A 20,607-nucleotide genomic window follows, 5' to 3' on the forward strand; every position below is an offset into this window, starting at 1 on the left:
TAGCCAATATAAGAACTATAAAAATCGCTTCTAAATTCTTGAAAAAGAACGTTCATTGTGCAGTTTTTAATGTAGATTGTTCAAGTAGATGTATAGGGTTTAAAATCAAACTAAACTAGATTTTAAGTAACATTATCGTTTTATTCATGTTTCATTAGCAGCTTTGTGATACCTTAAAATAAAGCAAATTGTTCTATTTGAAATGTGTGAAAACTCTAGGTGCCTTTCCTATTCAAACAGTCACAAATAATTTAAACAAATTAAAAAGTTTGCTTTGCATTTACATAAGGAAATAACCATAGGCGACTGAATTTAAGGTTTTTTGTGGTTTTTTAGAGAAGTCTTTTAATACCTTGCCCCCTTTACTCTTTGATCCGCATATCTATGGGTTTTGATTGATTGCTCTTTGGTAATAGGGACAAAATCAAAGACAAAATGGAAAACAATGTCAAAAATGGCGGCCAAGTCAAAGAAGCGGCTGTCTAAAATTGAAAATAAATTACTAAAATTGGAAAAATTAGAAATTAATGATGTTGTTTGTTCAATTTGTCACTCCATACTTGTAGAACCTGTTACGTTACCATGTTATCATGATTTTTGTCAAAGTTGTTTTAATGGTAGCATAGAAAATAATTCTTTGTGTTGTCCTCTATGTCGTTTACGCATTGGCTCTTGGCTAAGATCAGCAACAAAACAAAAGAATTTAGTTAATTTAGAACTTTGGGAATACATCAAAAATAAATTTTCACGTGAAGTAGACAAAAAAATAAATGGGGATGACATTAATATACCCGAAGGTAAGTTGCTCTGTAGATAAAAATACTAAAGCTGTATTATTTATTTTAATGTACAAGCCGAAAATCGCGTAATTAAAACGATTTGCTAGTATGATTTTAGAGTTGTAGGACGAATGAATACTAACAGTCTTTATATCAATTCCAGAAATACCAATACCACGATTGAGTGCACCGGGAGAAATTAGACTAGAATATGAAGCAGAATTGAAGAGATTGAGGTCTGAACGTCTTAGACTTGAACAGAAACACTTGGCAGAAACAGAACTTCTCATTAAGTGGGTTTTTGATGTTTATGAATGTAAAATTGTTCAATATATCTAATGACTATACACATGTTCTAAACTTTAACTAATATGTCCACTTACTAACGTTTGTAAACTAGTTTTACAAATGTTAGTGCACTTTATAGAGTATATTACTAAGAGAAAAAAATCAGGAATTTATACATTCTGATTGCTATAATTACTATCTATTACAGAAAACTACAAGCTGAAGAGCTTGAAGCTGAACAAAAATATATGGAGAGGATAAAACAAGATGAGATGTTAGCAAAACAAATGCAAGATACTGCTGAAGCTACAGTTCTTGAGATTAATAAGAAAGATTGCTCTAAAGATGTTCCTACAAAACCAAGACTTAAGGCTAGAAAGATAGATACCTATTTATCAAAAATACAAGCACCTGTAAAGGAGTATGTTCATTTTTATAGTAATAAAGTTTTAAATATTTCCAAATATAACTGATTCACAGATGGCTCAGTGTGCTTCAATTATGCAGAGTCCTTTGTTAACTATCATATTATAATAAGCAGAAATAAAAAGTTAAATTTACTTCTTTTCTTGTAAGTCACTGTACACATAATAAATAATGGTGAACAAAAACACTACCTTTTAACACTGGACATTTTGGTTTAGGTAGGATATTTTAAATGGGAGATAATTAACATTTATAGATATAAAAATTTTACAGGAGTCCATTATCAGCTGATGACAATCAAAGCAATGATGGAACTTCACAGAGAAAGTCTGCTCATAAATCCAACAATAGGCCTTCACCGGAAATGCTTCCCAACTATGGAAAGCTCTTGAAAAGTTTTTTGGAAAGAAAAATGAAAAATGGTGTTGGTGTTTGGAATAAGGAGAATGGTGAAAATGCCACAAAGGTACCATAATCTTGTTAATGAAATTGTATTGTATGTGTAGTTTCTATTTATTTTTTTTAATACTCATGTTATATTTCAGACAACACAACCTATTGAAAGTTCTAGTAGTAACAAAGAATCTGACCCACCGCAAGATAAAAATGCCTCAAAATCTAAAAGTATGATACAATCATTATTAGTATCACTACCACTGCCATATACTGGAATATTACAACATAAAAATAATGTAGAAAATAGACATTTAGAAACGGGCAGTGTTGACTCAATGCAACAAGAATTATGTTATTTCAAACCTATTGATGGATCAACACCCACCAGGTAAGTAAGATTTTGTATAATGCAACCATTTTCACACTTCCAAAGTTCAGATTAGCTAAACATCTTATATTATTATAAAATTTTAGGTCAAAATATTGGTAGTTTGCTTATTTAAAAAAAGAGACTGTTTTACCAGGTCTTTTCTATTAGTTTCAGCCCTAATAAAAGTTTTCCGTTGCGCGTGCCAAGTATGCGAGCCGAACAAGAAAATACTCCACTAGAACTGGGAGGTCCTCCAAGCCGAGACCAATATTTAGAAGGCTTATGCCGCCTCAGAAATATATCCTTAGAGCAGAAACTACCTTCTGCATTTGTTATTGCACTTAGCATTTTAAGAGTAAAGAAGGTATGTATAAGCTTAAGTTATTTTATAATTGTCACATATATTTTTTTTGTTAATTTTCTTTTTCTTCGTAGGAAACGCCTAAGAAAGGAGTATCAAGGTCACGAAACAAAAAAAATATAGTAAGTCCTAGTGTCACTCCGGAAGAATTGAATACTATTAAAAGAAATGTTCCAAATCGGAAACAGCAAGCAGTAAAAGTCGATGGTATAAGAAAATTGAACGCCGAAAAATCTTTACGACGCACCCGGTCCATGGGAAGTATATCAAAAGACGAAAACGAAGTTACACCGAAGAAAAAGCTTAAAGATAGGAAGGTGTCTTCCGATAGAAAAGTTTATTTGCGAAGTTATGCAAAAAAACCAAATACAAAAAGTGAGATTGATAGCCCACCTCTAGTTAATGAAACTATTAATAATAACAAAATAAATTTAGCTGTAAAGAACTTGTCTAGTCCATTGGAGAATTGTGATGTTAAAAATATACTGCGGGAACAGTTGAGGATCGAGAAGCTGATCGAACAAGAAAAGACCGACTTTGAACTGGCGCAAAAGATGGAGGCGGAGTGGAACGGGCGCCGGCAACCGCGGCGCGCCGCCAGCAAGCGCCAGGTCACTCTCGCATATGCCCTCAGACCCGCCAAAAAACTAAAGGTTTAGTTTTACTATCGTTTTAATTAATGTAAATTTTATATAAATGCATGATGCCCTAAAAACTCAATTATCTCATTAGTAATTATAATCGTGTATTGATAATCCTGCCGTTGATATTATGCATATTTTGTAAATTCAACAAAAAATACTAGTTTTAAAATATCTATAATCTGAGAATAAGAATGCTTTAAAATGCAAATTATTTGCAATAATTTTTGAATAGGATGTGGTCATCTTGGATTTGAGCAAATCAATTGGTATTGACTTTCCTAATATGTGAGAATCCATTTTTGTTAAATGTACTTTACACAAAAACTTGCATGTGGAAGAAAAACATTAGTTTTATTTTGCCATTGCCATTGATTTCACAATTTAAACAAACAAATAATTCCCTTTGTTAATTATTAAATACTCAGACAACATGGCCATAAAAAGCAAACCTTACGAATTATTTTAGAAGTTAACTTATGATTTCAGTCCAGAACCAATAAAATTGTATATGTTTATATTTTATAATACAAGGATATCGCATTTGTAATAAAGTTAATAGCGCCATTTACAGGCTAAGAAAATATTTGTGTAAATTGGAAAACCCTCTTTGCAAGTCCAGTTTCTTAAGAGTGCATTGTAGTCATGGGTAACTCTTGATAACCTACAGATCCTATGTATGAAGCAGATTAGTGAGCCGGTTCACAGTTCAACAATTTTACCTGTAGAGTTGTCGTTTGCATTTCGAGCTGCAAACTGTGAGTCACGAAGCAGCTTCTTGGCTCACATAGTAAGTACATCACAATGAACTGTGAGCAGCCACTTTAGTTGTTGAGCCGCAGCACAATGAACTATGTGACTTGGACTTTTAACCAGTTGAGGGCATTATTTACACATCATATCTAGAGCATTAACACTTGTAATAGTACATCTTTTATCCTCTCTTTTGTTGAAAGGGATGAACAGGAAAATACAAGTGTCACTTCAGTGATTCATTGAAGTTCTGGTTATGAACAATAACTTGCATCTTATTTTCCATTTTTAACTATAAATCTTCAAATTGTCATTATTGCATCGGATATTTGTAATGATTCATTTGATGGCAGCTTTTTACCCACCATTAAAAAGTTCAGTATTATAGACATTATTTTATGTGCAACTTGGCATGGAAAACTACTTGTAGAAAAGACTTTTGCGATTAAGTCATGCTGATTTTATCATCACAACACTCAGAAAGACAATACTAGATCAGATTACAACTGTGTTATTATAATGTAACTGCTATAACTGGTATCATTCCTACCAACAAAATGTACAATTCTTGCATTGGCATCTTATTTATTGTATATATCTTACACACTGTACACAGAGGTGTTTTCAATCTAACCTTTATCTCAAATAATTGATTAAGAAACAAGAAGTCTATGGGTTGTTTATCTCATTATGTGTAAATCTAAAAATAATATATCCAAAAAATTTACATGTCAACAAAAACAAGTCCTTCTAGTGTTGTTTTTTTACAATTGCTTTTAAATTAATTTAGTTTTCTGTTATATTTTTTATTTCCCGACGTCCATGTTGTTTAAAATAATATTTTTCAAGGAAGACAAATGATTATTTTTATAAATGCTTGCTGTGATATGCCACAAGTTGTTTTACAAATTGCCATTTAATCATACTTATTGATTTTGTTTCAAACTTGTGGCAACTGAGTTTAGTTGTGATTAATCTTTCTGTAGAAAATACAATTGTCTGTGTAAATAAACATTTTATTCAAAAAATATCACTGTTTTATTTGCACAAAGTAATTCTTCAATTAGATTTTGTTTTTTTACCTCTGAGTCACTTTTTCCATCTGAAAATAGTATAATTAGTGGTAAGTTACTTAAAAAATTAAAGCAGTAAGATTTTAAAAATAGGTCATTAGTACCTTTACTATTTCATCAATATTAGTTTAAAATATATGATGCATGATAAAAAATACCCCACATGTATTGCTTGTCTCACCCATAATATGGAGACTACAAAAATATATAAAGTGTCATGTTTTGGGCTTGGTATGGATAAGTTATAATATACAAATGTAACAAAATGTTATTGGGAAAAATTCTATAAAAGTACAATATTTTGACTCTAAAAAGAGGTTACTTGGAAAAATTATTAAAGTTTGAACCCAACATTCTGAATACATCATCTTTACTTTAGATAAGAAATGATAAATTGTAAATAATATACCTGTGCATATGACCATGAAATGTGTTCAAGGTTTTTCTGATTCACGGATCACCTCTTCTTGTCACAGTTCATCAAACCTAAAAAAAATTAAGTAAAATTACATATGGTCAAGACAGTTTTTGAAAAATTCAAATTATTCCAATATGAATATGAAATGTAACACATTATAGTTAGGTGTAAAAGCTTGCTGTATCAGGTTCCATACCTTGATAAAGTACTTGTTATAGTATGTATAAAAAGGTTTTTGAGAATTTATGGAACATAAGAAACAAATGTGAGATTACAATCTGTGTAGAATTACTAATAAATGTAAAGGAACATAATCTTAAATAGACATCACTGACCATTCCGATTCACACTCACCACTTTGAAGTAGCAGTACAGGCTAAAGGCAGCCCTCTTCATACTCAGCAGATGGATGCAAGCAGCAGGTTTGTCTTGCATTTCACTCACTCAGAAAGCATGGATCTGCTCATCCTTTTCTATTTGCAAATTGGACTACATTCACTGACAAAAGTTAACTTCCATACCCAGTACCCAACATATAGTTAATGCAAACTTACTTTCAGACTTGTTGGGTTTTGTTCAAATTATAGTGCACTTCTTTCAACACTACTACCATGCCTTACGATGAACATTGTGATCCTCCCACCCAAGATTCACAGAATTAAAACATCCATCTCATTTTTCATACACCTTTATTTATTGAAAGTCCCTCATCATACATCACAAAATAACACACTTGGTTTATCAACTTATTGTATGCAGACAATTTCTTTATTTAAGAAAATAAAAATGTATGTGAAGATGTGATAAAGCCATCACTTTATATTATTACTATTTACTTAAAATACATCTTATCATACAAACATCTCTGGTATTAATGCCATAGGGAAGTCTCACCTCATGTTTGCGGTTTGTTGTTATTCCATCCACTACCTGAACCAGACTGGCCTGAGCCACCCCCACTGTTACCTCCCCAATTGCCTGGTCCATTTGACCAGTTTCCTTGGTTCCAGTTTCCTTTACCATTCCAACCAGGACCACCATGATTCCATGGTTGTGGTGGTCCATTTGGACCCCAGTTTTGGTTGTTATTCCAATGTTTGCCAGAGTTGCCTTGGGGTGGCCCACCTTGCCAGTTGTTAGGTCCAGAATTACCAGGACCGCCTAAAAATCCACCCCATCCCGCTTGATTAAGGGCCGCAGCGACAAGACTTATTGGTAAATTAAAATTAGCAGGTGGCCCTCCACCATTAGGGTTGATCCCCAAATTTTGCATGTTAAGAGAATCTATGTTACTATTACCTCCATTGTTAGGGCCGCCAGAGGGGCCTGATCGATTTCCATCCCAGTTTGGTCCGTATGAGTCATCTTTCCAATTTTGGTTTGACTTGTTTTTGATTTTGGGAGCTGCACTTGACACTGACACTGAAGCACCTTTTATAACATGATCTTCGCCACACAAGCTTTGTGCAACTTCCGGATCTAAGAATGTTACAAACCCAAATGCCCTAAATGGACGTGGTACAAACACATCTGTAACTTCTCCGAAGCTCGAAAAATACTCCCGTAAATCATCAGCTGTCATATCTTCAGTACAACGGCCCACAAAAACTTTACATGGCATTTGAGGGACTACACCCTCTTTGGAGTTAGGGATGCGTACATCAACCCAACGGCCGTCAATATTATGCCTTTGTGCTAAGGCTCTCATTTGCGAAGCATACGTGGCAAAACGTATAAATCCGAAACCTTTAAAAGAACCATTCTTATCTTTTTTAAGTTGAACCATTACAACTTCACCAAATTGTTCAAAGTATTGTTTTATCGATTCTTCTGTCGACTTCCACGGCAAGCCGAGACAAATCAAATCAGAACAAGTTAGTTTTTTCTCTAATCGTTTGGTTTTTGCTGCTGAATTTTCCGATGATACATCATCCATCTTACGTTTGTTTTCTTTGGGAAATACACAAATGTACAAGTTTTTGCCCCATCCGGCTTCTGTTGGAGGATGCAGTTTACCATCATTTAGTCTGATACCTCTGATTGACTTTGTTTCAGGGTGTCGGTATTTAAGTCCACACGCTCCTGGGAACTGCGCTACAAGCGTTGAAAGTAGTAGAGTGCCATCATGCTCACAAGGAATTTCCACAGCGTTTATGTCATCTTCATCTTCGCCTACTTTAATGTAATCAAATATATCTTCACTGAATGTTTCACCTTTACCATTCATTTTGGTGGATTTTTTTATTTACTTTTCTCACTATTATCAATGCCTTATAAAAAAGACCGTCAACAAAATGGCGAATCCCACGCCAAAAAACCAAAGACAAAGAATATGCAACGATAGAGGATTAACTTAACAATCAAATTCAGGAATTTTACTTACTATGCTGTACTGTACTATACAGTCAAATGTTAATTGTGTGAGTGAAAAGCATGCACCATGTTCACCATGATAACGCCACAAAACTCAATACAAAACATTTTTCTTCGAAGTTATCAAGTTTCGTTAACTTTATCAGAGAGCAACCAACATGGCAACTTATCATAGCAGGATTATGTCACTGTCAATCTAACTGTTTATTTGTGTCTCACTCATATATTGATATTGTATGGATTTGTAGAGATTGGCTGTCTGATGAACGATAACAAATTTCTATTTGATCGAAGAGTTGTCATATTTATGAATTTTTATGCAAAAAGTATAATTTACTACATTTGCTAGTAAATTAATATCAGGCGCTGGTTTAATTCTTCTTTAATAATGTTAGTAATATAATAAAGGCGATGTTTGGATATATGGATGGATGGATGTTGGTTAGAAGTATCTCCAGAACGGCTGCATGGATCTCGCTGATATTTAGCATCGATAGTATTATCGATAAATAAAAACATATTTTGCGAATATTATGTACCAAAAAAAAATGGTTTTCAAATTTTTGTCTGTGTGCTTGCAAATTCACGTTTGTCCGGGTAATCTCCGAAACCGCTGGTCATATTTGGTTGAGGCTTTTACTGGAAAGAAGGAAGGTTGTGTGCGCGAGTAACTTAGGATTTTTTTTTTCCGCGCTAACAAAGTGACGGGCATTCACTAGTTAAACACTTAAAGCATTTGAGATACTTAAAGGCATGCATAATAATATCGAAATAAAATACGTAGATTTTCAACGAACCGGATGCCGTGTCACTCACTCGCTCACCTTGAATTTTGACTTTTACCATTTACTAAATTAAGCGTGGACTTCAAAAATATCTTGATATTTAGATGACTATGTTTATCGCTTAGTTGACAATGTATTGGAAAAATATTCGCCACATAGATGGTCACTTTGCTTCCAAATATTCTAAAATAGTATAATACAATAAAAATATATTGGCCGTTAGATATAACTTAAATTAAGTTATTTAGAAATTCTGTAATCCACGATTTGCACAACATAAAAGTGTTTCATCATACTAAGTTATGTACGAGTAATTCGGTAATTAACTTGCTCGCCATTATTGATATCGCAACACTGCGTTACTAATTGTGTCCGAACAACATAATAATGCATTAATTTATTCAGTATAGCCAAGCGATTATAGAAAACAAAAAATGTAAGCCAATATCCTCATATCTCTGAATAGCTTATTAATATATCTTATATCTATATCTATATATCTTTTCCGATTTCGATAGCACTGGACAAAAAAAAGTTGTAAAAATTAGGGAGCACAGCGCCGTAGAAATGGCGCCTAGGGCGCTGTTGGCGTTCGATCCGCCACAGGTATAAACTTTAATAAGTCAGGGCTTACAGGTTTATTTTATTTGTTTTTATAAAGTTGCGTAAAACCACTTTGAATGATGACAATTTGGTATGAGGCAGCCCCTCTGTGAGTTACGAAGCGCACAACACTAGCTCACAGAGTTCAAGTAAAGGCTAGAGTTTGTACAAATCAGATTATACTGATATTTTGTAACTTAATATTTTTAAGGGTGTGAATATCAATTATCTTTAAAACTTCTTGCATGTCTAGTACAATGAGTAAACTCTTTCATAAAATTTCTTCTTCAAAAAATGTATCTTCGAGTCCCATGGATTAAAACACTTGATAGATTGGTTTGTTAGGATGCGTCCAGGTATGGCAAATCCTCAACTCCCGAGCAATTCTCAAGTTGCGCGCTTTGTTTTGAATGTCCCAATAATGGGTAAGTTTGACGATTTTTTGTTTTTGGCTCTGCAATTAAATTACCTTTTTTTCCAGAGAGGAATGCTTTATGCATACTCCGCGCCCTGGGGGGTATGCGGTAGTTATGTGGGATTCTCCTCTATAACGGAGGCATACCCACTAAACCTGTCTGTTCCTCCAACGCATCGGGACGGGGCCGCGGGCACGCTTTCGCTCTCTTCCGCGATCGCAATTAAATTACCTATGCCATGTGCGGCTAGTTCCATAATTTTTATTTTTAGGCTAGTTTATATAAAAAAATATTATTAGTGTCACAGAGGTGACACCAAAATGTCAAGACATGAACTTTCAATCGTGACGGCAATCGCAGGAGACCGGTTCGGCGAGTTGTCAAGCGACTTGCAAATTACCTCACAAAATTACCTGTTTTATACGAATATAATAAAATATAAGACCCAAAATTTAACCAATGACTCCAATTTAATTTTCTTACTTACTTTTTCTTAAGTTGATTTTACTAATCGAGTTTATATTCATGCTGTCCTTGAACACTTTATTTATAACTGAAATAATAGTAATAATAAAGCATTTTAGAAGCGTCAATAGCCTAATGGTTAAGCGTACGGATTTCCGATCACGAGATCGGGGGTTCGAATCCCGCCATTCGACTATTGTCGTAAACCATATCCTAGCACAAGCCTAAAGCTTAGTTGGAATGGTAAAAGAAATATTAGTAAATTTACAAAAAAATCTGCTAATATTTTAATTAAAAAAAATATTTCAAGTTATTGTGGTAAGGTTCAGATATGAACTGACACGTTGTGTTGATCTTTATGTTCTTTTCTTGTTGAATGTACGCAAAGTGTTACGTTCATAGCACCAATGCCCGCGTTATTTAATGTAATTTAGGAATTGATAGATTTATTTATTTAATAATATAATTGAACTAATATAAGTAATTTTATAAATGAAAAAATTAAGATGGATGAAGGGATGGATGTTTGTTACTGGGCATCTCCTCGACGGCTAAACGTATTTCACTGAAATTTCTCAGAGATGTCCAACAGCCTGGAAGAGCACATTGCCTACTATTTTTTTTTAATTCCACTCGAACACAATCCCTAGCATTACAAGTTTAACACCATGGATGGTATATTGAGATAATAAATGCCAGCATGTTGCAAACAGATAAATGTTTTAACATTAGATGAGTAACCAACAAATAATGCCGACCTTTAATACTGCACTGCGAAAGGAGGACTAATGATGCGCTCGATCGTGATTAAGACTTCTAAATGGAATCCAACTCGCATGAAATATAAACTGACGAGCAATAGATACGTTAGCTTTAAAATTATATACAAAACTTATAGAATATTCATAGAGAGAAAACAAAAAATTAAAATAGGCGCAATAACCATCTACTAAGAACTATTAAGTGAAAAAAAATCTTAAATCTCCAACTTACTAATACATAAACTTCTTTCAATGTTGTATGCTTAAATATTAGAAATAGAAACTAGAAGATCAAACGTGGATGTCATAATTAAAACACGTTAGACTACTGACTTTAAAGTGATTTTACGGAAGATGATATTTAGAACGAGACGCAACAAGGTTGTGTGCTTTTCCTGCTGAAGGTCATAGACCAGTTCCGCAACATTTCTCTGTGAATATCGAACAAAGGTTGTGGCTGTACACTCGGTCCCTTCACTCGCGCTGGCGCCTTATGCAGCACAAGTTGACAGGAAGCTGGTCCAAGGCGAGCGCGATACCTCTGTGCACTAGCATATCCTTATTTACGACCACAATCTCTTGTTGTTATAAATATAATATTTTAATAAAAAAAAGTAATATAAATTAAAGCAATAAGGAGCTTATACCTTGAAAAATATCAGCGAAACACAAATGAAGTTACTTTGACAACAAGTCACCCTTGCTTATGAAACTAATAGATGATTAACTGATAATTGTATTAAAAATATTATTAGTTATTATTTTTTAATATCCTTGTTGTATGTGTCATTAGTGACTTTAAGTTTCGACAGGGGATTCTTGAAAATGTTTATTTCTCTTTAGTACTTTAGTCATATCTTTCTCGCTTGCATGATATATCGTTATACATAATTAGTATATTTATCTCACGTAAGCACATTCAGAAAGACCTGTTAAAAGAAATGATGCAACGAACTTAACGAGAAAGATGAGTAACCACAAAATTATGTATACCGTTAGCTTGCTTGGAAATAACATTACATTTAACAGTTAAAAGTTGGTTTCCACTGCAAAAACACCTGTATAAAATTGTAACTACAAAATATATTGCCATCCTTCTCATTTTTCCCACCTTTTTACTTTACCCCGCATCCCCATTAATACTAAAGTTTTTCCATCTTACTTTTTACTTACTAATATTATAGATGCGAATGTTTGTTTTAAGGAGCTCCAGAATGGTTGAACAGATCTCGATGAAATTTGGGATACATATAGAACAGAGTCTGGAAGAAGACATAGGCTTATTATTTTTAAATTCCGCGCTGGCGACCGCTAGAAATATCTAAGTGTCTTTATTTATATCAGACATTGTGACAGGAACTTAAAACTAGTGTTTTGTCATTTCGGTTGTAGTTACTTTCTAACTTTAGCTCTTTTAAAATAAATGAAAAACATTTGACAAAATCTTTGAGAGATACTCTCGTGTAGTCTTGCTAGTTATTAAATCTGGACATGCAGTTCTGATGCAATTCTGAGAGCGAACAATGCATATTAATGTATCATCACTTTCTAGTCAAAGTGGAAGTTGGCACTTTGGACCAGTTATTGACTGTAGTGATATAGTTTAGTCAGAACCGCGCTAAACTATTTGTTATTCAGTAAACGTACAATTGCCGTGGAATTTTCGCCGCAGTCGCCACACCGTCACTGACGTTATATTTGTCTTTTCAAAAGTTTAAAAAATATATAGCTTATACGTTAAAGAAAATATTAAATAATCATTTTAATATCTAATCGATAGATCAGTTTAACAGATTGAGACCTTCCGACTGTTATATTATCAATAAATAAAAGATAAAATATTATGCGACTGTTTTTAGAATTTATAACATCGTGTTCACGAAGTGGATGATAGGTTACAATAGAGTACACATTCATCTATTTATCAAATCAGGTCTAAGAAAATGATTGAGAGCAGACAAATAAATCTTTGCTCGTTAGTCATGGAGTAAATACTTGAATTGCTATCAAATACTTATAAGTGTCTCGTTAGACGCCTTTTATACGACTCAAGTAGAGAAATACTTTTATCTAAACATTTAATAAATTGGAGCGTCTGTTTGTATTATAATATAATATCGAAAAAAATCATATTTTGCGAACATGATGTATTTACATTGCTCATAAAGAATCTTATTGTTTTACTTTTTGTCTTTATCTCTGCAAATCCGCGTTTGTTCCAGGTAATCTCTGAAACGGATGGACGCTTCATGACGGGACTTTTACTAGAAGGTAGCTGACGTGGTCGGGGGTAACTCAGGTCATTTTTTTAATTCCGTACTGACGAAGTCGCGAGCATCCGCTGGTACGTATATAAGATTATAAATTGATCACGATTGTTTATTTAAAGCGTGAGTCTTGAAATTTCGTAGTAATTACAAACAGGAACAAAGTATGAGATATCTTGCAACCGTGAATTCTTCCTCTTAACCTTTCAACCAATTGAATAGAATAGTAAATTCTAACAGATACGGCAATTTTTCTAGAACAAAAATGTTTCCGTAAGCTGCCTTAAAATATTTTTAAACGAAACTGATATCTAATAAGTGAAATATATAGGACCTGTTCATCAACCTTTTCTCTGAACAAATGTCAAGGATAGTCATCGTATTTGAAAGTAGGCGCTATTGTCTGGCATTACGCATGGCATACGTGATAGTCTCGACATTTATGAATGTTTTGGAGATGCATGATGTCTTTTGATGGTACTTATTTTGATCGAACATGGATAGATTTATTTATTCTGAAAATATTTTTATAAAACTAAATTAAAAAAATATATGTTTAAGAAGAAAAGCGGAGTTATTGACTTCGACTCAATTATCCCAGGACAATACCGAGAATTTAGCAAATGGAAATGTCAGGTCGGGTCGATAAAGTTTGATACCATACTAATGAGTAATATGAGTACTTATTTAATAGTGATGTGACGTACTTAATAGGAATAATTTATTACATTCTTATTCTACATTTTTAAAAGTTTTGCTAAGGTAGAAAGAATCTGTTGCAAAATTTACCAATTACCGTGGGTTTTTACTGTCGTCTGTGTCTGTACATATACTCATGCAAATTATATTGTCTTTCCGCTCACTCTCTTTCATCAAACGGTGCTAGTACTTAGTATATTTTTATTCGGATGTATCGGCAACGGAAACCGACGTGGTGGTGGTTACATTTGCAATTTGATGACGCAATCTGAAATATCAAATTTGCCGCTGCGTGGTTTCGATAACTGAAATTTAAAATTACCTTGAACTAAACGAAGTTATTATTTTATTTCAAACGCTCACAACGCTAGGAAACGTAAGGAATGCGGTAGAAATAATCAAGTACTCTTTGTCTGTCCATTATAACTTTCAGTTGTAATAAATAAATCAAATTATAAATATTGATTACTGTTTTTCTTTAAACTTTCGGCCTATTTGAATTAACGTACTAAGGTTATGTTCCTTATGCAGAATCCTTGAGAGGTCCTATCCTATTTCCCATAAAGCCCAGACCCAGAAATGATTATAGTAGATACTATTACTTTCGTTGTTATCAATGATCCGCGATCCATATTAGTCGCCCTGTATATCAACTAGTCAGCTGGCTCTTGGCTCGCATACCTATAGTAGATCGCGGTGACCCGTGAGCTGTTAGGTAGTTGTAAGTCTATGTAACCGGAAATTTTGAGACGGTTCAGATTGACCAACACGTTTACAAAAGAAATGTTGTTCTTTGCTTATAATATAGTAGAATGGTTATCAAAAGTTATTAGTACCTTGTTAAGTGGTCGATACATATATTAAGACTAAATTCGAAGAGAATATTCAGTAATTTATTGCAACAAAACTATTTGAAGGCGAATGTTTAAAGCCATGCAATGGATCTCTCGGGCTTGGGCCACTGACCGCGCTGACCGGCGCGACGCAAACCTTTGTGCCCACGGTTTACACACAAGGTACTTTGTTTGACGTACCGCCTTAACATCGTAAATTACAAAAATTATTCTATTAATCAATTGTTTTTTTATTATTTTTTAAAACTTGACGATTTCTTTTTATCTGTTGTGAAAAACATTATTGGAGAAATAACGCGGATGAGCAGAAATATTTCGAGATCGAATGTTGAATGTGATCGCTTGAAGACTTTTAAAGTACATGTTAAAATTACGTCATTCCTATCTTTTGCAAACACATAATATTTGAGTCAGCAAGTTTGCAAGTTTGCAAGCAATATTGGGTTATTTAAAAAAATATATATATCACATATCTACTATTTGCTAAAACATACGAATGTTTTTAAATTATATTTCAATTAGATAGGCTAGTTGTTACATTTATTAAAACAAAGGCGCACAAAAATTTAATTGCAAATACATGTAAGATAATTTGCATTTTTTTTATTTTCTTCGTAGACCTGTAGAGGGGAGTCGGCGTAATTTCTATGTTTGTTTTTTTCGTAATAAAAATGTATACCTAATCTACTTTCTCAGGCAAGAACTATAGTGGCTATAGGGGCTATAGTGATTCGAGCTTAATGTTCTTGAATTAAAAAAAACAATATTATATCATAACATATAAATTTAAAAAGCTTTTATAAGCATTTATATCAAGAATTACGAAATAGAAAAAAAATCAATGCCTTAAAAGTTTAAGAACCGCTGATTTAAAATATAAATATCAGAGTCTGAAGGACAAAGCATACCTCCATGTGTGTGGGCAAGGCAGCGAGACAGGCGCCGCCGACGACGGGCTTGCCTGTGTTTGTGTTCGTGCTGACTGTAGACACCTCTCTCTGTTTCACAACACGACCCAGTTGGCGGTAACACAGACCAGCACACACCCACAGTTCCCGCCAACGGCACAGCTCTCGACAACGCTATAATTTCTATACACATATAGTCGAATACATTGCAATTTAGATATTAAGCAACATCTAACAAACTTTCAGTACAGCATACATTATGAAATAAACAACCTTTTAGTTTCAATATCAATGTGATCTTGTTTCGTAATGTTGTCATATGACTATTTGAAATCGGTTGTTTTGCTTTCTATCTCTATGACTGTAAAATTTTATAAAAGTTATTTCTACTTTTCCAATGTAAAGTAATAGCTAAAAATCTGAACTTATTTCAAAACTTAATAATGACTACAATGCCAGATGGTATCTTAATCTAACTGCCGTGATCTGAATACTGTAAGTTAGAAGTTTTAGGAATTTTTGTAGAAGTAAATATAACATTAAGTATGTTTAGTAAACGCTGAGGTCAATGTACCATACATAATGTATATTCACGCGTAGGATGGTCCATGTTGAAATGTGACTACACTCGACAGCCAAGGACTGCGGTGACAGGGAATATGTTAGTACAAGAGTTATACTTCTCTGTCTGTTCAGGAATTCGCGTTTTATTTATGGTTTACTGCTTTTTAAATTCCAAGCACAAAGCGAAAACATGTCTTTTTAAATTAAAGCAGTTACCGCATTCACCTCGGCGGGTGCACTGCCGCGCCCCCAGAACATAGACAGTGATAAATAAAAGATTTGCATGATTTTTTATGCTTTTTCATCATACTACGAATTTAAAACTATTCCATACTGAAATGCAATAGATAAGATTAGAGTTAATCTAAAAAAATCAATATAAATGTTTTTATTTTATCGGCGGGCGTCTGATCGCCGCGAAGCAGAAGTGCTTTGATCTTGAGACTTTATCGACGGAGATTATAAGATATTGATCGAGTGGCTCTACACGTAAATACTTCAATTGTTTGAGACGTGTTATTGTTTCTCTACTTTCTGTTCAAAAATAAGACGCAGATTGTACAGGTTAAATCTAGAGAAATTTTTAGGTTATTATAATTCACACATTATTTTTTTAAGTTATTTTCAAGCATTTATTACAACTTACCAGTTTTTACCTCTTTGTTCACTTGGCTGATTTATTAAGTTGATCAATGTATACTTGGCATAACTTAATAAAACTCAATATTGTGTTTTGTGAACAACATCATCACATTCCGGATGATCGAATTTCAAATGTTTTCGTTTCATAGATTTATATCTTGTGTAAGCCATTTCATATATTCTGTAATTCCTTAACGTAAAACGTTATTTAGTCTATGCTATAAGTCAATAACACTTTTGTTTATTTAATATAACAACATTAATCATTTGTATTCCGATCCAAAAGATTATTTAAATATTTGATTCTCAAATATTAAATAGAAGTATTCAACTTATCATGTTAATTATCTGACGGTATTTCGTTATCGTAAATTAAAAGTATTGTAATTGCTCGTCTGAATGACGGCCATGTTTTTCTGACATTCGGGGAATGAAAAAGACAATGTAACAGCGGTGTTTTTGAAAAAGTTGTTATTTACAATTCTAAAGGAAATATATGAGTTAAAGAAGACTATGTTTTATTTGAAAAAGTATTCTCCGGCTGTGACTCCCACAGCTCAGAAGTGGGATCATACGAGAACAAGCATTGTTTTCGATCTACGCCTACAAAGTTCAGATAAGTAAACCATGTTGAATCAGACTTGAATAATAACATATTTCTAATAACCGTGGTTATAGACAATATGTAAGCAAGTACAGAGGGAAAAAAATATTTAAGGTTACAAAACCATAACAAAATAATTGAAAATAGTTTTATAATTTGTGTAAATAGTCAAAGTAAAGTGAGGTTCACAGTCGGTATTTCACATTAAATGGTTGTTTTTTTGTCTTATCAGAACATCGCTAGCACTCAAATTTGTTTAATTTTTTTTGATAAAAAAAATTAATCAATAAAAATGAAAAAAAAATTAATTTATTCTCATAATGGATTCTTATGACATTTGTATATGCTTTTATTATAGCATAATAATAAAAATGCTATGATATGTGTTTTTATTTTTTTTATTTATTTATATAATTTTGTGTAAATAAATACATAATTAAATTAATATTTTCAGACATTGTTAGTTGGAATCCTTTGGCGCGAGTGGCGCGCTTTTCTTGCCAAGTCAATACTGCGGTTTGATGTTTATCATTAAAATATATAATATAATATATTTTATTTATGTATGTATCAATACAGATATTTATTGCCAAATCTTGAGGAGCGTGATAAGAAATACAATATTTCACGACGCTAGTTAAAGTTTTGATGTTGAATGTGGTTAACATTTCTTTTTGTTTCTAAATTAATAATTTAATTAGTCCATCATCACCAGATGCACTACAGACTCGGTTAGGCTTGGGCCTGATCCAGAAAATTTCTTCAAGTCAGTGCCGATATTTTTGAGATCTCGTTGGGCATTGTTCAACCTTCCCAATTTCGTCTTTTGCATGATCTACGTCCAGAGGAACCAGAAAGTTGACTTTCTCCTAGAAGCTTGGGTGCTCTGCAGTCACTTACCTTATTTTGGTTCTGACTTATATGGAAATCGTCACCCTTTATTGTATGCCTGAATCACAATTTTAAACTGTAGAATAATTTAAGAACTGAAGAACAAGAGAGTTGAAAAGAAGAGTTGCTTCTCAGCTGCATTCCCAGGTTTCACAAGTTTAGTGGAGGTGGTTATCCAGGTTCCGGTTCGTTCTTTGCTGAAAAATATGCTTCCATCTTGGATCAAGAAAAAAACGGTCAATGAACGGATATGTGTGGACCGCCGCGCTATGGATTGCAGGACCAGGATAGTGCGCTGTACTCTCCTCCGAATTGAAGACCAATTGTACCGGTTTTCGGTCATCAAGGTTTTCACTTGTCTGGATCTGGTCTCTAGTTTTGCCAGGTATCAATAACTGAAGAGTCGTGCTATGGAACTGCGTTCATTGATCAGTTTAAATACGATCGAATCCCGTTCGTGTTGGTGAGCGTGTCGTCGAACGTCGTTTTCAGCAGACCATTGATGGAATACTGTTCGAAGCCAAGATTTGGTGTGGATGTTTCGTTATCGCTTCTATGGATGTAACTGAGGAGTTGCAGTGGTTGGTAAGGTTCTGGAGCGGCTTAGTGGCGGAGGAATTGTCGTTTTTTTTCCTCTACGCTGTTTATTTTCTTGACTAGGAGTGCAAGCGAAGTTCATTCTGGTTACCATGGAACCGAGGCTGTATCAGAGTTTTTTTTAAACCTATAAACCAGCGCGAACTGGATGGATATCTTGACCACTGGATACTTTGGAAGATTAATTAAATATTAGGTTTTATTAGAAGATCAGTAAAGTAATCTTTTAAAAAGGGATAAAAGAATAATCATTGCGTGGCAGTGGAGCCCTGTTTCTCAAACGTGGAAGGAAATGTTGACTGAATGACCGCCGGAGCACAATTCTACGGTGGTGCGTGTAAGGGCGAATTAGCTGGCGTTCGTTCGAATGTGTCAGAGACCAGGTCGCATGTGGGTGCACTTAGCCGCGACCCAGTTGAGAGACTTGAACTTGAATTCCTTACGTGTGTTTATGTCAAGGCTGTCGAGGATAGGAAACAAGAATGGATCACCTCTGTCCAGTTATCCGATGAAAAGTCGAAGACGATTAAGGCAATGCTTTAAGATTCAGATTTAATTAGATGTTCACAACATTCATAAATAACCGGATTTATTGAATTGTTCAAGATGATCATAGTAAAGAGGAAGGAGATGAATAATGAAAATAAAGATCTAACCTATTTATATAGGTCGACCTAGTACAAAGCCAATGTTCAAATTTATAAAGTTACTGTTCGATTGATAATTTCATATTTAATTGGTAACCTATTAGTCTAGTTTAATTAAAATAACTAATAGTTTTTTTAAAGTTGATGTTAAAACAGTTAACGATTGTGATCGAGCGATGTATTCTATATGTATATTCAACAAGTGTTTAATAACTACAAGCGAAGGGACTCGCTTTTAGCAGGAAGGCCGAGCTGTAAGCCATTTCATATATTCTGTAATTCCTTAACGTAAAACGTTATTTAGTCTATGCTATAAGTCAATAACACTTTTGTTTATTTAATATAACAACATTAATCATTTGTATTCCGATCCAAAAGATTATTTAAATATTTGATTCTCAAATATTAAATAGAAGTATTCAACTTATCATGTTAATTATCTGACGGTATTTCGTTATCGTAAATTAAAAGTATTGTAATTGCTCGTCTGAATGACGGCCATGTTTTTCTGACATTCGGGGAATGAAAAAGACAATGTAACAGCGGTGTTTTTGAAAAAGTTGTTATTTACAATTCTAAAGGAAATATATGAGTTAAAGAAGACTATGTTTTATTTGAAAAAGTATTCTCCGGCTGTGACTCCCACACTTGGTTGCTGGGTAGGAGCTGATTGCCCAAGATAATTTAATTAAAGAGGACTTTTTTAAAACGTAGAAGCGTCAGTCGGTAATGTCCCTTGATATTACTCGAACAATATTATCTTAATATATTTATGCGCTTACAATGTACAAGATTATGTTAAGTACGCACTTTGATTTGCTTATCTACCGTCATATATTGTTAAAGTTAAACTGTGAGTCGGTTGATTCAAACGACGGAGTTTCACTTATATTTTAGTAGAAGACAAAGGAGCAACTGACTTAGAGCCTGATGTTAATGACTATCACTTATTGAAATAACCAGGAATTACAAACGTTGCAATATTTAAAAATAAGGAAGTACGCATTTTCTTTTTTTCTAATTTCT

The 20,607-nt window shown here is 33.6% G+C and overlaps 2 protein-coding genes across 5 annotated transcripts; one reads left to right on the top strand and one right to left on the bottom strand.

Moving 5' to 3' along the window:
- Positions 1–454: 454 nt before the first annotated feature.
- On the top strand, positions 455–4,933 carry LOC106117255 (E3 ubiquitin-protein ligase RNF168). Its single transcript, XM_013311467.1, has 7 exons — positions 455–797; positions 943–1,072; positions 1,276–1,488; positions 1,767–1,959; positions 2,039–2,277; positions 2,428–2,623; positions 2,695–4,933. Exons 1-7 carry the CDS (start codon positions 455–457, stop codon positions 3,277–3,279), a joined length of 1,899 nt encoding a protein of 632 aa, XP_013166921.1. The 3' UTR covers positions 3,280–4,933.
- A 79-nt stretch (positions 4,934–5,012) lies between these two features.
- On the bottom strand, positions 5,013–8,003 carry LOC106117256 (TAR DNA-binding protein 43). Of its 4 annotated transcripts, XR_001227872.1 has the most exons (4): positions 6,400–8,003; positions 5,860–5,978; positions 5,497–5,573; positions 5,103–5,116 (listed from the first exon to the last, which is right to left on the bottom strand). XR_001227872.1 is itself a non-coding variant. In XM_013311469.1 (3 exons), the coding sequence occupies exons 1-2, from the start codon at positions 7,730–7,732 to the stop codon at positions 5,545–5,547; spliced, it is 957 nt and encodes a 318-aa protein (XP_013166923.1). In that variant the 5' UTR covers positions 7,733–8,003; the 3' UTR covers positions 5,013–5,116; positions 5,497–5,544. The 4 variants fall into 4 exon arrangements, 2 of the variants coding, with proteins under 2 accessions (XP_013166923.1, XP_013166922.1); XM_013311469.1 differs by lacking the exon at positions 5,860–5,978 and having other exon boundaries at positions 5,013–5,116; positions 6,805–8,003; XR_001227873.1 differs by lacking the exon at positions 5,860–5,978.
- Positions 8,004–20,607: the final 12,604 nt, after the last annotated feature.

This window comes from Papilio xuthus, unplaced genomic scaffold (genome assembly GCF_000836235.2).
Source record: "Papilio xuthus unplaced genomic scaffold, Pxut_1.1 DF827680.1, whole genome shotgun sequence".
Lineage (NCBI taxonomy): Eukaryota > Metazoa > Arthropoda > Insecta > Lepidoptera > Papilionidae > Papilio > Papilio xuthus.